Source organism: Amia ocellicauda, chromosome 5, assembly GCF_036373705.1.
Source record: "Amia ocellicauda isolate fAmiCal2 chromosome 5, fAmiCal2.hap1, whole genome shotgun sequence".
NCBI classification, from domain to species: Eukaryota; Metazoa; Chordata; class Actinopteri; order Amiiformes; family Amiidae; genus Amia; species Amia ocellicauda.
The window spans coordinates 29399060-29417024 of record NC_089854.1 but is presented as its reverse complement, the minus strand read 5'-3'; the positions used below and the strand labels follow the sequence as shown (position 1 = coordinate 29417024).

At 36.7% G+C, this 17965-nt stretch overlaps 1 protein-coding gene across 4 annotated transcripts in view; it reads left to right on the top strand.

The window, feature by feature from the left end:
- Positions 1-17965, top strand: part of LOC136750004 (putative uncharacterized protein MYH16) — a 66235-nt gene that overhangs the window by 30602 nt on the left and 17668 nt on the right. For all 4 annotated transcript variants that reach the window (XM_066704705.1, XM_066704706.1, XM_066704708.1 and 1 more), the window contains 3 exons: positions 1542-1687; positions 3650-3740; positions 15615-15671. In XM_066704705.1, coding sequence (XP_066560802.1) covers positions 1542-1687; positions 3650-3740; positions 15615-15671 — 294 coding nt within the window. The remainder of the gene's footprint in view (positions 1-1541; positions 1688-3649; positions 3741-15614; positions 15672-17965) is intronic.

Here is a 17965-nt window from a genome sequence, read left to right as displayed (position 1 = left end):
TGTATCAAGAAAGCCATAATATAAGTGCATAATAACATAAACCTTTACAGACCTCAGGTATGTTTCTGCTTACAGTCACACACACACACACACACACACACACACACACACACACACACACACACACACAAGTATTTATCAGATCACCGCTAAGCTAGTGACAGATTTAAAGAGCAGTTTATGTTTAAGAAAATGTACCAGTTAAATGGGCCAAGAGGAAATGTATATGACTCAGTGCTGGTTCTCTAGAAGATTGACATGCCTTGATTGCCATTTGAAGGAAGATATAATTGGTGAAAACTTTCAAACATCTCTGCAATTAAGTAAAGCATTCATTTGAAAATGAATGCAGATAATTACATTCAACAGAAGGTCTATTGACAAAGCATATGTGATGCTATTGATTTATTTGTGTTGTGATTAAATCTGTATTGCTTGCGAAAAACATTTTAACTGCATTAACAAATTAAATATGGTTATTACAAATCCTGTTTGAAGCTTCCCGGAGGCCATCAGAAGGTGGCTAAATGCTTGTAGTTTTTAATTGTGTAACCATTTGAATGCCCATAGCTATTTGCATGTTATGAGAAATGACTGTTAACCTCAGTTAGGGTATGCGCTGTAACTCAGTGCAACTCAAAGATACAGCTGTATTTTGGCTTTCTGCAAGATTTACAATCACAGAAATGTGTTGGTTTTACTTGCTTGTGTTTGTCCAACCAAAATGGTATTTTAAATGATGCCGTTAACATTGGTGACATGAAATACAAGAGGAACTAAACCAGCTGTCACTTTTAGTTAAAATATGTAACCAGTGAGGACTTTGTATTTTTATTCCATTATCACAGGTTTGTTTTCTAAGTCTAAAAGCAATCTCCTGTTAACAATAACTGTTACTAATCATGGCATTGTAACTTGGAAGCTTTGAAGTGTAGAACAGATGTTCTGAAGCTTTGTTTTCCATTAATTTAATTTGTAGTACGGAGGAGTTTACTAGAAAATACGTTGACTACTGAAACCCGTTCATGTTTCATTCTGCTTAGATAACCCTCAACAGCATAGATCTATTTTTGCCATTATAAACAGCACAAGTTAAATTAAATGAATGAGCTTATATTAGCATAAATCATGTGCTGAATTGAAGTATGTTTCTGCTCCCAGTCCAGCAAGAGATAGCTCTTTAAATCTGCCACCGATTTGGAGGTGTTTATGTTTTAGAACATTTACCAGGAAAAGGGGGCCAACAGAAATTGCAGATGAGTCAATGCCTGTTCTTACAGTATGATTTAAATTTATGATTAAATTGTATGTCATGATTCACACTCCCAGAACAGCTTTTATATTTATCCAAGTTAACAGTATGACGTTAAAGATCAATCTTCCACAACCTTTTGCTGCTTAACATTCCAGTAGAGCTATTGTACAGACTTCACCACCTCCTGGAAGAAGAAACATAAACATCTCGGCCCAATGCAGTAGGGTCGACGGGCTTCTACCTATTAGAGACAGATGAGAACTAACTAGTCAAACCTCCCTTCCAGCTGGAGTATCTTCTCGAGCAAGAACGAAAGCACCGAAGTGATCTGGAGAAAGCCAAAAGGAAACTGGAAGGCGACAGCAAGATGACAATTGAAAACCTGAATCAGATGGAGAAGCTTAAGACCGATCTGGAAGAGGTCATCAAGAAGTAAGTTGCAAAGGCTAATGATATTGCACAAACCGTCCAAGAGTCGACTTGGTAGGCTTCATACAGAAGCTACATGCTTCACTTGAGCTGGGTTATCTATAAACCATAATTTTATAAACCAGAACAAGATGAATTACATTAAAACATCTTCACAGGTGTTTAAATGTCTACACACTGTGCTTACTTGAGTGATTATTCTTACCTTCATGTTATTACAACTGGCATAGTTTAATGAGTGAGCGCAGGCTGTTTTAGTTCAGTCGGACACATCTTTGGTGTTAACTTTATTTCAGAAGTTTACTTTTGCAATTATCCAACAGCGTTTTAATCTTATTCCTCAATCCAAACTTGCTGTTCTTGTTGGTTGGTTTGTTGTTACCCTGTCATTCATTAATCAAACCAAAATACAGCATCTTACATATGGAGTGCATATCTGTCAGCCATGGAAATACAGATGTTTTCCAGGGAGCTCTTGTTTTTCTCTTCCTTAATCTTGAGAATCAACTTTAGTTTCACTGTTTAAAAAAACATCTGCTGCAGGTCTCTCTTTATTCTTCTAATTTATCGAACACCCTCATCTGTCCAGTGCCTGTAGTGTTCCTCTCTGAGCTCCAGTCCAGGCTCTGTGAGGATGTTTCATGGCAGGTCTATAGCTTTAATTAAAATACAAAATAAATACTTTGGAAATACAAATACATTTTTTTTTTTAGCAATTTAGCAAGTAGTATACATTCATGAAACTAGTGTGGGTTCATGAATTTATGTGTATAGGTTGTATATAGGCTAGGTACGCAATCAGACCCTACAACATTTATATAAGGAAGTGCCATAAAAAAACTTAAAAAAATAAAAGGTACTTAACTATTTCTACTGTTCATTAAATATATTCTTTAACTAGACTTGTAATCAGTCTCTGAAGTTAAAGTGTTTTACTTCCTATTTTCATTAGAAAAGCAGCAACCTTATTATGTGCTGTAGTAAAGTTTCCAAAAGTTAATTATTGTAATAATTATTCAGCTTTTAAAGAGCAAGACAGTTGCTCAATCTTTTGATACCATCTACAAAAGCTGTCTGTGTGATTAATGTGTGTAACAGACCCTGTGTTGCTTTAAGTAGGCCCAAGTCAGACCCGTCTGGTCTATGTACAGATGCTGATCATAGTTGGTTAGACTTTGTGGGGTGGTCTGAATATTTAAATTTCATTATGTCAAAGCAGTGTTCAACCATCTTGAAGATAAGACACAGAATTATTATTTTTTTAGGGATACTGGGGGGGTCAGTTTAACAAAAGGACACACTTTTGGTACAGATTAACCTAACAAGAGGAGAGAGGAGAGGTTGCTTCCTCTCACAGATTTCTTGTTGAGACAAATAAAAGAGTATCTGTGGAAAGCTATCTTCACTTTGATCAGCTCAAACCCTGGAGGCAGACTGGAACGTCATGTTTTTGCAGATGTCAAATGGTTTTTTTAAATGGCAAAGAGTAAGGAAGAGCTCAGATCTGTTGGTATGCACCCAGGAGACAGAACACCACTCAGGGTTTTCTCCATAGTAAAATGAAGCCGAAACAGCTGTTTGATATGATAGTCTTTCAGTAACCACCTGATAATTATTTTGATCTTGGAATGAAACGGTTTCCTCTAGGCAGATTCTGTGTGCACACAACTCTCAACATGGTAATTGATACAGAGCTTATTGGACAATGTTTATTAAACTAAGTCAAAATAACTGTTTCAAATGCAGTGTGATTGCATTTACTTCTGAGGCAAATTGAAGTCAACAGTGAAATTATAATAGTTTGCTATGAGAAAAGAAAACACCTTCATACTGGAAGAGAATGCTTGCAACAAGGCAACCTCTGTCTTTATCACTGCAAACTTGCCATGTAAAAGATTCTATGGTTCACAAAGCAAGTATGCCTGTGAAAAACCCTTTGTTCTTTCCCTTCTCGCATTTCTGCAGGAAAGATCTGGAGATAAACGCCACGAACACCAAGCTGGAGGAGGAGGAGGCCTTGAACCTGAATGTGCAGAAGAAAAACAAGGAGCTGCAGGTGAGCCCTGAGGGGGACTCTTGTGGGTTTGCAAGGACAGGGCAGTGAATTCCCTTCTTTCAGCGCCGGTTTGCACTGACACTGATTTGTGTGCATGTACATTTCAGAGTTCCTGTCTGGCAGAAACCGCGAAAACACGGATACTAACCACCCTGAATATGGCTTTAGGTTATGAAGTGTCACTCTTTATTTGAAACTCAGAGACGCAGAGAATGATTATTATATTTCTTAGCAGATGCCCTTATCCAGGGCAACATACAGTTGTTACAATATATCATTATTTGTACATACAATTACCCATTTATACAGATGGGTTTTTACTGGAGCAATCTAGGTACAGTACCTTGCTCATAACCTTTTGCATTCTCATTCGCTCTTTGCTTGCATTAATTAACTACAGTAGAAACTGGTTAGTCTTTCAGATAGTTGATACTGTGGTATGAAGATGCATTGTCATCTGTGTGTTAGCTCTGTTGTTTTTATTAATTGGCTCCAAAGGAAGCAATGTTTTCTTTTTTTAATTTCTTCCCAGAGTAAAGCAATGTTGTGTGATTATAACAATGCCAAAGTCATGTGTATCTAGGTTTCAATCAGTCTCCTAGCTAACTGTAGCGTAAAATTAAAGACTTGTGCATGCACGTATTTTCCCCTAGCAGTGAATTCTAATACTATAAATGGACTTATGTGCATGTGTTAGTTTAAACTCTAATCTCAGTTAGGATATGGCTTATTTTTATCTTTCCCTGAAGTCCACAGCTTGTGTAAAGGAAAATATATATATATTGTTCTTACTTTGAGCCTGCTGGGCTATGCCAATTTCAAGAACTCTATCTTTTTCAGAACAAAAATTATGCTTTATAATTTCCCAATTGTTCCATAGGAAGACAAATCTTTCTCATTTATTTGTGAAGTCTATATTGGTTTTAAGTTATTAAAATAACTCCAACCGTTTCTTGATCATATTGTAACAGTGAAGCTGTTACAGTGCTTGCTCTTGCATTTGCTTTCTAATTGACATTGTTTTTGGCTTAGTAAGCACTTTGCAGAACAAAATAAGGACGATATATTTATTTTCAGCTGAATTGCAGTTCTCTTCATTTCTCCACATTTCTCATCTTACAGCGACTTGAAAATAACCGAGGAAGTGAATGTCATGCCTCATTTAGTCGTTCAAGCTCCAGCTGACTTTGTCCATAAAGTTCCAAAGTCTATTAGAATCTTAACTTTGCATGATTTAGGCATCCACCTCTGTAACAAGGACATTTTAGAATGTGGGCTGGTGGCCTAATCACATCTTTCTTTTGTCAGAATATTTTTCTACACATGTAGCTGTGTGGTTCTGAAGGTTATTTGCTACTGAATAGTTTTATTGAATTAAAAAAAATCTGAATAAAAATAAAACCTTTACTAAAGATAACCACTAGGTGTTTCTACTTCAAAGAATATACAATTTGCAGAAAGTTTGTCCACTAAGGATTTGAGTCCTACAAAAGCATAACTCTCCTATGTGAAGGACTTTGTGAACTCTGTGTCTTTGCTAGAGGCCTTTTAAAAAATGCTTGTCTGTAAAGTTGACCAGATTTCTCTTGGGATATCCAGGGCAGCCTATGACAAGCCTGCGGTAATTCTGTTAAACAAGGGTTTGGTGTAAAACCTTGTGGTTTGCGAAACAAATTCAGCCATTAAAAAACATTAAAGCAGCATGAGCTATATTCTTCAAGCATTGTCTTCAGAAATCAGTCCACAGGGTTCTTTTTTTAATGTTTGGTTTTAGTAAAATTCTCTGTATAACCAAAAACAAAAATGCTTGCTGCTTCTTCTAAATTACTAGTCGTAAATGTGAAAGTAACAACGTCAACAGACAAAAATTGACTTTTGATTTTGTTTTTAGTGAAGTGTAGGAAAAATGTTTCTCTTTTGGAATCTTAAAAGTAAATCTTAAATTATGGTGCTTTGTCATTGGTTTATATGGGGAGATTGAGGAAAAAATGTAACTAAGGTCTAATAAAGATCAGGTAGTGTAGAGTCTGTCACATGCCACCATGGTCTAGATGTTTCATCCAGGAGACCTTTAGGGAAATAATGCCCGTCTTTGTTTTAGTCTGTTGCCCGTGATTGCAGGCCTGAAAGCTGATCTGTGTATTGCTTAAAGTGTACATGTTTTCCTGCTCAGCCAAAGCATTCTTCATTGCTTACAATAAGCCCATTCTTTGGGACCATTTGACTGTTCCCCTCCCACTGATAAAAATGCAGGTGGACTGAACATAACAAGAGCTGGTCTGATCTTGTTTTTATCAGAGATGGAAAATCCAAGCTTCTTAAAAGCGCCTGGGTTTTCAGTGTGTGCCACAAACATGAGGTTGCCCACCCTTTACACTGTGTAGACGTCTCAGTTCAGGGGCTGATGTGACATTTTGCAACCCTTTCTGTACCACGCAGCGTCTATGGCTCTTTTTCGACACAACTTGTCTTGTGTAGATTTGTGAAACAAAGACGGAGTATATTTGAGTAAAACCATGATCATTCCGGGAAAATGTGACTTATTTTAAAATCAGGTTTCTGTTAGGCATGATTTTTAATTGGTATAGCAGGCAAGGAGGAAATGAACCAAAGTTGTAGGAAAATGTGACATAATATCTGGAAAATCATAATGTGTATAGGTGTATTACTGTGATTGGTTAGCTTAAGGAAAAGGACATTTTAATATGTTGTGCTCATACATTGTGGCTTTCTATATTGTATGCATTTTATGTTTGCATTCACAGCAGCATGCTAAGCCATCCCTCAAATACTCATGTATTTCTATAGGCACAACATTACTTTCAATATGCCAGTATGTTGAAAAATATGTACTGATTTGTAATGTGATATTAGTGTCCTGCATTCAATTTTATTAAAGCTGAAATTATATATATTTTTAACCCATCAGAGTGTATTGCGATTGAAATAATTCAAGCTGGTTTACATTACATTTCTGTTGGTCTTCACAAAATATTGCAGATTTACTCTTTAATCTGTCTGTGTCTGTTTAAATTAGAAGACTTCAATAGCAATATTGAGATGTGTTGAAAATGTGTTTTCTATGTTGGTTCATCATTAATACTTTTTTCTAAATATCAGCTGTCATTGTCAGTTATTATGGCAGTTTCATGGTGTTGTTTACTAGCAGAACATTATATGCAACGAGACATCTGGTAATATTAAACTCTCTGAAATGCCTTCACTTCAAAGTTAACAGCAAAGTCCATTGAATTTTCAACTCTGTCTATTCTTATGTGGTATTAAAAGTGGTGATGCTTACTTGGTGAATGCCAAAGGATATAATACCATTTGTTAAAACATTGGCTAGATGATATTAAGTTATTTATAGAATGACAGTCTTTTTCATGAGCAGCCTATTGAGGTTCATTAAGTATCTATTATTTAATGACAAAATCATACATTCATGTCATTCATATAACAATAATAAATGTGTCAATTTCAGTGGCTTTCCAGTGTGTGTGTTAAAGGCACTAATATGGTTGGACTGAAAATATCTTGCACTGAGCAGTGTATAGAGGCTGTATTCCTAAATGAATGTTGTTCCAATATGCCTATTTATTTTTCCGTTATATTCATGTAATTTTAAATACAGTAAGCAATGCTGAAAGCTACTGTGTAATATATAATCTTGGAATTGGCAGAAAAAAGCCAGTTATTATAGCTACCTTCCTGTGCTTGGCAGACATTTTCACTCAACTATGGTATCTTTAATCAAATCTTTCTGTCCTTTCTGTTCTGTAGATTCAAAAATATTTGTTCTCATTGTTTTCACTTAATATTATAAAGCTTGATTTGCTCAGTAGTAATGCATGTGTCTTCAGTCCTGGAATAGCTTACATCCTCTGGTGACAACAGACAAATAAAGGCATCTATTTCTAAAACATTTTTTGAAAAATAAGGCTTATAATAGAGTGTGCATGTGCATTTTTAAATTGTAAACACAGTAGCACTGTTGGTATTTTAAAATAACTTACTGTAATGCCTGTAAAACAAACAGAACATTTAGGCATGTTAAATGAACCACCCTCTTAATTTCAGAACAGTGTGAATATCATATATTCTAGAGCCTCTACTCTGTGGCCCACGAAGACCGTAAAGTAGGCTTTCCTCTACCGAGACGTGATTTAGATAGGTGAAGGTCTGTTTAATCTCTCTCCATTTACAAATAATTGTAACCGCCTGCCTGAAGTAGATTTATTTTGAGAAGTGTTCTGTCTCAAGAAGTTTACATTGGGATGAGTCCTGTATTTGCTTTGTTTACATTCACCAGAGTCATGAATCACCCTTATAGTATTTTTTTTTTTTTTTTTTTACATAATGTGGGCTATACCTACCAAGGATGCATAGTCAGACGTTGTGGCTTTCTTTCCTGACAGATCAACTGAAGCAAGACAATCCATACACAGTGTACTAAGTGCAGTAAGAAGTTCAGTGTACAGAATGCTAATAACATGGCCTTCGTCAAGATAGGTTATTTATTTTGTAGTCAGATATGTATAATGTATTCTTTCTACCTACAAATGGTAGCATTCTGCTTTATGATGAAATGGTGCAGTAAATATTTCAAGTCCTTTTTATTGCCGGGGACGTGGTTACCTTCAAATGAGAAATGTCATTGTGTATTGTGGATAACATTAATTTATATTTTCACAGCTAACAATCTGAACTATTTTTTTTATTTATACTTACAGTTGTGATTAATTATGTTATTATGAGTAATCCTGATAAAAGCTGTTGGGTTGATTCTTCAAATAGAGAAACTATACAGCTTTATTTTCTTTCTTTCTTTCTTTCTTTCTTTCTTTCTTTCTTTCTTTCTTTCTTTCTTAATTGACTTCATTTTACAAGATTTTGGGGGAATACAGTGTCTTACACATAGGGGCCAGTGCTTATATTGTCACATTTTGGCAAAGGCCCTATGAAACAGAGAAAACAGGAAAAAAAAGGATATGGTGGTGAAAACAACTGAGGCTATGGAAATATACCATCATTAGATTTGTATTGCATTCGAACACAAAACAGAAGTATTTAATAACATTTTTTGCCATATAATGTGATATTATACTGTATATTATACTGTATACCAGAGTTGTAGACTTGAGTCAAGTGACTTGGGACTTGAGTTGAAAAAAGCTGAAATAACTTAGACTTGACTTGGACTTGGCAATCACTGACTTGTGACTTGACTTGACTTGCACCTGTTTTACTTGGCATGACTTGAAAAAAGAAACTCACTTTTCTCATTTTTATGTTGTTTGTTATTGTACATTTTTTGTTACATTCAAATAGATGCGTGGCAGTCCGCATATGAGTCCTTGGGCACAGACTCTCATCAAAGACAATAGAGAGACAAAGTGGTGTCATCACTTTGTAGGCATTAGTGTATGGAAATTAACTTCTGGTTCCTAATGTAAAAATCCTATTCATTTTTCTCCATAGAGATTCAGAAAAATCGCTCAAATAAGGTCAATGTTCAACTAGGCCATCTTTTACATTTTGTTGTGGAAGTTACCCTGTTTCAATACATTCGGCCATTATAGGTCTTGAAGCACAAACTTACCGACAGAAAGGAAAAATCGAACAAAATGTTAACTTTTAGAAGAACGCGACTACAGCACAGGTGCATGCCTCCACTAGCTAACGCGTCCTTGCTGTCCCAAGCACGATTACCTAGCTAGCTAAGCGGCAACTTTCTACATTCTAGCACAATTGGGTAGTGTTTATTTTAGTAGTTAGCTAGCCAGTTATCTCTGAACGGAGTCATAAAGTGCTAAAGTTGCTTAAAATATGTATCAAAATGTATCCCCTGCCTCTCAGCTCAGCCAGTACCTCACAATGTGTGAAGGACAAAACAGCCTCCTGTTCTGGGCTATGAATAGGAAAACTCTGCCATCACTCTTTAGTGTGGCAGTGAGGGCATTAGCTGTAACAGCAACAAGTTTTCAACCATGGTGGACTAATTCTACGACCACATCGTGCTGAGGTAAGTGACAGGGTTCAGTCCAACTAGATATTTTGCAAGTGCAATCCTCTGTAGTTCAAGTACAATATTTCACTGATGCATGAAGACATCTAGGAGCATGGTTGATGGTCTTCTACTTATGTCTGAAGTAAGGCTCAGTAATAGGAGTGTATTTTCTGCTTTGGACCAAAAAGAAAACCCATATTCATATTTTTTCCTCGGATTTTGTCCAATAATTCACCAATATATATATATTTAGGGAACATACTGTATATATATACACCGATCAGCCATAACATTATGACCACTGACAGGTGAAGTGAATAATACTGATAATCTCGTTATCATGGCACCTGTCAGTGGGTGGGATATATTAGGCAGCAAGTGAACATTTTGTCCTCAAAGTTGATGTGTTAGAAGCAAGAAAAATGGGCAAGCGTAAGGATCTGAACGACTTTGACAAGGGCCAAATTGTGATGGCTAAATGACTGGGTGAGGGCATCTCCAAAACTGCAGCTCTTGTGGGGTGTTCCCGGTCTGCAGTGGTCAGTTTCTATCAAAAGTGGTCCAAGGAAGGAAAAGCGGTGAACCGGTGACAGGGTCATGGGCAGCCAAGGCTCATTGATGCACGTGGGGAGCGAAGGCTGGCCCGTGTGGTCCGATCCAACAGAGCAGCTACTGTAGCTCAAATTGCTGAAAAAGTTAATGCTGGTTCTGATAGAAAGGTGTCAGAACACACAGCGCATCGCAGTTTGTTGCGTATGGGGCTGCGTAGCCGCAGACCAGTCAGGGTGCCCATGCTGACCCCTGTCCACTGCCGAAAACGCCTACAATGGGCACGTGAGCATCAGAACTGGACCACGGAGCAATGGAAGAAGGTGGCCTGGTCTGATGAATCATGAGTTCAAGGTGTTGACTTGGCCTCCAAATTCCCCAGATCTCAATCCAATCGAGCATCTGTGGGATGTGCTGGACAAACAAGTCCGATCCATGGAGGCCCCACCTCACAACTTACAGGACTTAAAGGATCTGCTGCTAACGTCTTGGTTCCAGATACCACAGCACAGCACAGAGGTCTAGTGGCGTCCATGCCTGTACGGGTCAGGGCTGTTTTGGCGGCAAAAGTGGGACCTACACAATATTAGGCAGGTGGTCATAATGTTATGGCTGATCGGTGTGTGTATATATATATATATATATATATATATATATATATATACTATAGCACATTATTTCGGTGACATATGGACACAATTTTTTTTTATGGATAATCTGCTGTGTTATGTATTGTATTACTTAAAGTATAAAGAAGATCATAAGTGGTAATTAATTATAAAAGAGACTTGAAGACTCGAAGCCCAAAATTGAAGACTTGAGACTTGACTTGACTTGGGACTTACTTGAGACTTGCTTAATACTGACTTCGGACTTACTTGGATTTGCAAAATAATGACTTGTTGACACCTCTGTTGTATACTATATATACCATATAATACTGCATTTTAGCTTTTACAGAAAAATGTATAGACTGTAATGCTGATAAATGGAATTCCTTGGCAGTGTCAAAATGGAAAGTGTTGTAAAAGCTACAGTGTCAGTTCCTCCACAGGTCTTTTGTGTGGCGTAAAAATGTGCATGATTTGTTATCTGTAATATTGACTAGGTAGTATTACAGCAAGTGGGATGACATTCTTGATAGCACATCTGTTTTGGAAACCGCACTCTCTGTCAACAGATTGTAACTGTTTCTAGTCAGTGCAGGTAGAAGAAGGACGGAGCAACTGAATCTAGGGGAAGTGAAGTTTAATAACATGGCTTAAAACGTATGTGTTTTCATGTAAGCCTGTGATCAAGAAAAGAAAACAAATGTCAGCTCGAGTGAATAGGCGGTAATGCTGCCCTGTTGCCAGTTTTGCTCTTTCATAAGCTTTGATTAGAGACTAATTGTTTTCAGGATAATGGCGCCTGGGGATATGCTGGTAGTTTCACATGGACCCACTTAAAAGATGACCTACAAAACGGCTGCTGTCCTTCAGATGGAGCTTTGGGTTTTAAAGTCTTATTAAGACTTCATGTATAAAGCTAATTACCCAAAACGAATATGACAATTTAAATAGATTTAAACCAGACTGCTGGTACCAATAAATTCTGCCTACAACTGTTTTCTCTTTCCATACATTGCTCTTTATAAAAAGAACTGTTACACCAAACAAACACCAGATAAAAGGTCATTTTTGTGTGTGTGTTTGTAGAATATGAGCTAAATATTTTCTCCTAGCTTTGCATCTTGTACTGACTAGTAATTGAAATGAGCAGTCAATTCTTCAGTGCATTGAATGAGCGACTAATTATGGCTGCGTGATATACCATCTGATGTTCCCACATATGAAGGTATTTAAATGTAAGGGAAAAAAGGTGGAATAATAGGACATATTGTTCTTTTCTCCTTTAATGATGATCTGACACACAGCTGTTGTAGTTGGACTGTTTTGAAATGTAAAATAAGGCGGACTGATTCAACATCAGGTCCCTAATGTTTTAATGCCAAGGCTATATTTAATCCTATTGTTTTGTTACAAATGGTGCATATGCAGCAACCCACTCCCTGTGTTTGTTCATAGGCGAAATGGAGGGGCATTAGGGAGCCTCACATGTGATTGTAATTTATGGCCGATTTTGAGAATGAAAAGTGAAGTGGAACGGTTACGATATTGCAACTCTGTAATTAGATTCAATTTTAAAGATCAAAACAACAATGAATCAGAATTATCCTGCTCTAATGGCAGAGCTTTCTTGCATAAAGTGCCACAGGTGGTCAATGAAATTGCATTGCTGGGGAACCGTGTAAAGAGTATAGGGATTTCTCTTTGTGATGCTTTGAATATTCCTTTCTCCCCCCCCTTTGCTTTGTGTTTGATTCAGCATTTCATCGGGTGGTGTTATGTTCAAGACGCAAGGGGGAAAACAAATCTCAATGTGTGCTTGATCCATTTATTAAGAGCAGTAGTCACTCACACACTTGTACCATAGTGAATCAGTGACCAATGCCTTTCAACTGCTTTGACTCCTTCATCCATACCTTACACTGTGTATCTTTTTTAATTTACATGATTCTATATTTTTGGCTTCAGTGCTCATCGCAGTGTATGTTTCATGCTACCCCTGTGTACATTAAAAGAATAGACACATAGTAGCAGGGGGATTGTTTAGAATGATATCAACTTTCATCTGTTGTGCTTGCCAACTGTGTAATCCTGATCAGGGTAAGCTAAAGGGAGTTACCTTATGTAATGTTAGACAAGCACCAGGGTGTCTTTGCGCTGGTCTTTTGCCAACTGCAATAAATGGCATTAATGGATCAACAAGGAGAGGTCTGAGAGCTTGCTAGTGGAATTGGCTGAAGTCTAAGTATCATCTTCTTTTGTCTGTTATGTACCTAAACCTGCTGTATCCACTTTCATTTCTTGCTTCTACTTACTTAGGGTAAATATATGTACATTTTCACAGACCTGCTTAAATTAATTAATAGTCTCTTTACAAATATAAAAGGAGCAAACTAACAATGCTTCATTAAGCACACTTCAACCCCTAGATTGTATGTGTTTTGGGGTCTCTAATTGCTCAATTTGTTTGTTTTAACACAGTGATTTAATCTTCACTAAAATCCTGCACTTAATGATTATCTAATTCCTGTTAAGTGTTTCTTATTGAGTCAGCATTATAACATTACAAGACTCGGGAAACAAAGCCTTAAGTGGCTACCTCACAAGTTTTAGGAGTCAAGTACATAGGAGAAGAGTTAAAGATTAAGAATACACTATGAAAGTAAAGCTTCTGGATTCAAACATAAATGTAGACTGAAATGTAAACTAAATGCAGAATGAGAATTCTCTCACGAATTTGGCAAGATCTCCTCTGAAACACTGATTCATATCTTAGATCAGTGGATTCCTCTGACACAGTGCTGTTTTAGTTCTGTCAACCTTGGGGGGAAAAAATGGCAAAAACGCAACAGCTACCTCGGCAATAAGATAAAAAGAAAAAAAAATATTGCTGGAATGGAGCCTTCAAAGGGTAATGGGGGTGGGGATGTTCTCTACGATTTGCAGTCCCCCTTCGAAGTCTGAACAGAGTGGTGTTGGCCTGTGTGTGTACTGGTGGATCCAGTTTCACTGGGGTCGAGTGTTCAGTGTTCTGTCAGAGCTCTTCTGCTGCGTGATGGCTGTGCTTTCAGCTGAAATCTTGCAATGGCATGTGAGTTTTTTAGTTTTAAACAAAAATACCTTTCACTCTTAGCTGTTTGTTGAAAACTTTGCAAGGCATCTTTCGTACTTCTGTACCTCATGACCGTGTAATGCCCCGTTTTGTTCCATAAGAAACTTTAAAATAAGCTCTGAAAAGTGTACTAAGTACACAGTTATGAGGTAAAAGTAAATTGTTTCTCTACAAAGATCTTATTCATATACTTTGCTTTTAATGCTTTTTAATGCTGTATTGGAGATTCAATGTGTAGTGTTTTTGTATTGTGCAAGGAGTTGTTTTTAGCTTTTTATCTGTGACACTTTTTTGTGTTTTTGTAATGAATTAAAAATACATGCTTAAAATGTTTTTCTGCAGTTCTACAGGTGATTCATTAGGAGAATGTTAATGCTAAAGTGCTTAGGGCATGTGTCAGCCGATGTCCTAAACCTATAAATCTTGTCATACTAATTTCCTGACAGTAAAGAAAAAATGTATGATGATCGACAGTGTAAGATGTGTAGAGCCTGAGGAGAATTAGATTTTCTGACAATAGAAAATGATGCATATATGTTTTTTTGTTGTTATTACAGATGTATTTATCTCTTCATACATGTCTTTGGTATTTTTATTATTACTTAGCGGCAGTGAAAAGAAAATTGAAATCCCAACCTTGCTTTACACTGGTTACTGAATTGCTGCTGCAACTTAAGACTGGAATGTTTAGTTGTGTTTGGCTTTATTATGGACTATATCCCTTTGTATCTATGTTCAAACATTTTAAAGGCTCTGTTTGTATTGGGGGGTGGATGTGTGGGTGGGTGTTTGTATAGTGTAGTTAAAGAACGTGTGTGTTTTTCCTTGTGAATCCTTGGCATTTCCAGGGCTTTTCTCAAGGTAGATGCATACATATTTGATGGGTTCATCTGCTGATCCCCTGAATTTGCAAAGTCATTTAAACAAATTATAATATCCAAAACATCCCAAATCCTGTCTTGTTGGTCTTTTGTTGACGGTCTGTGCAGACAGTTTTAACCCCCCCCATCATAGAAAGCATAGGCATAGAAATAAACACCGATAGGAATTGAAGAAACACACCTTTTGTTTCCTTTCTAAGATTTCAGCAATGTAGCTTTAAGGAGAGGAAGAAGAAAAACAGCCCCAGGCTAAAATGCATTTAATGAAGGGACACACATCAATTCCTTTTCTGAATTGATACCTGAGGAAAAGAAAACATAATACACCTGTAAGCATGGAAAACCAGTGAAAGCACGGGCCACACGTTATAGGTACTTTAATTGTAAAGATAAAATACTCGATTTGACCTGTGATTTCAGCCAAGCAGTATTCCTTGTAATGGGGTTCAAAGGTCACCAAGATGAAAAAACAGAAGTAATCTGTTTAGCATGATTTCCCTTCCTTTGGTTAATTGTCATTGATGGGCTGAGCAGAGACACTGCAGATTTGCAGATGTCAGTGAAATGGACATGAATGTTGTTTCATACATCTGGGAAAAGGACATAAAAAGTAAACGTTCATGTGCATATCAGTACCTGGAAAGCCCTTGGAATGGGAATATCTAAAGTGAGAGACTAAATTCAGCTGGGTGTCTCTTGTTTTTTCTTTTCCAGGTGCGCATTGAGGAGCTGGAAGAAGAGCTGGAAGCTGAAAGGGCTATACGGTCAAAGGTATGTCACTGAAATGGCAAAGGTCATTGTGTCTGCAATCTTTATAGTTTTTATCATTTCTAAGGCAACTGAAACAAGACTCATTTGCTTCCCATACAGGTCGATTCAAATAATAGTTTGTGCATGCGCTGTCTTTTAACAGAAGTTGGCCTAATACAGAAGATTCAGTTAAATGGAAATATTAGCTAAATATACAGTTTTTCCACAGACAACTTTTTTTCCATCCCTTGTTTGTTTAATTTTATTTCTTGATTTTTCTCATATGAACTTCAACAGGAAAGAATGAATAGTAACTGCTACAATAAATTAGAGACTTGCTATTACAACGCTGCATTTTCCATAGTGATTCAAGAATAAACGATGCTTGCGGGATATTCATATTTTCCTGATACTCTGTTAATTATTGGTCAATTTTTTAATTTGTTTTTTTTCCAAAGTATCTCCTCCAGCACAAAACAGCTCCTTAAAATTAAAATAAAGAATACAAGAAAGTTACAAGAGGAGGACAGTAGCCTTCAGACACCAATATATGTCCTAATACATTCTCTGAAGTCATGGACATCATTCCATCAAGGGGTCTTTTTTGTGGTCAGTGGCCATTGAAGTAAACTCTAAATAGAAATCTAAATAGAAGTTGTCATTGGGGTATGATACCAATATTGGAAATGCATAGTCTTTGTTAAGGTATGTTTGAACGAGGCTTTGGTTATCAAATAAATCATCAAAAGCTCCTTAATTACGCTGTTATCATGGGGGAAAAGAGTGTTCTAACTAGGCCAAGTAATGTTGCCACTGCTGGGACAGAGTTCTACATAGAACCTGCAAACCATCTGTTTGTGAGGGGATGTGCCTTGAGTATAGGAATTGGCTGCTCTATAATACAAAACTGTGGACTGACGAAGATGGCCCGACTATCTTTTGAAGGAATATGAGAGGCAGTAGGGTCTTGGGTTTAAGCCAGCATATGGAGTCTTCTTCCAAGTGGGGTAATGTCCCAATTGTCTAGTTAGCGAAAACATCTGCACCTGTCAAAACAAGGAAAGGAGAAGCGCTCCTTGTGTTTTCAATTAAAAAGCTGAAGGATTCTGAACAAACACTCGGCCTTACATGAAGAAAATTAAAAGCATTTTTTGAAATTAACTTAAAAAGACTGGCAATGAAAAAGAAATCATAAGAAGAGCCTGCTGGTGTTTTCTTGTTCAGCTGACTATTGTGTAGGATTTTCCTGTTTGTTATGAGTTCGTTTGTCATAAACCTACAATTACAATCTGGAGTTCTGGCACCTTCTAACAGATGTTTCTAGGGTTCTGCCTACCTGTCATTGAGACAAGATGCCATAAACATTCCCTCCTTTCTATTCCCTCAGCAATTCCCTCTTTTGTTTATAGAACACTATGCTGCAGTTAGTTTATCTATGATTTTGTTAGTTAAATAGTAAAATTATTACTTTTTATTTTTACTACAGAAAAATAGAACACACACAAATATTCCACTAAAGATATTTTAGTTGGTCGTTAAGCATGAAATAACACATGTATTTATATATATATATATATATATATATATATATATATATATATATATATATATATATAAATATAATTTAGTTCCTGTCCCAAACACATAATACTTTGCTTGTGTTTTATTTCTTTATGGTCTGCAAAAATGACCTAGTACTGAATGGCAGGGTTAAGCAGAGTCCTACAGATTGCTTTCTGATGAACAAGATCCTGTTCCAACGAAGTGGATTTGACTCATCTTCACTTGGAATAAAACCATATATAATTGTTTTAGTCAAATGCAGACCCATCTTTAGCTGTTTGTATAGATAGCATCAGCAAAGCAACCGACTGAATCAAATCGCTGACATCAGTGAAAAGGATTTTTCCCTAACATTTGTTTTCCATTAGTAGAATATCCCATTTATTTAGGATTTGTTTTTCTCACATCAGTCAAATATTCTTTCCTTCTTTCTAATGGATGCAGATACAACAAGAAAACAATTCAACTTTATTTTGTTTATTTATTTAGTCCTGTATTAATCATACAGCAAGAAATGCTTGAGAAGTGACAATGAGAAAATTTCAATCTACAAATTATTACTGCTTTATATATATATAATGCATTTGTCTCAGTGTGTAAATTACACAGCCTACTGCTGCTGGTCACTAAACACCCACATGTGGTTGTTTCAGCACATTTACCTTGGTGTAATAGTGTTAATATAAGATATTGTGTTAAATAGATACAAAGTACACCCTACGGGGTCTTGCACTTAGCAGACTGTTTAAACC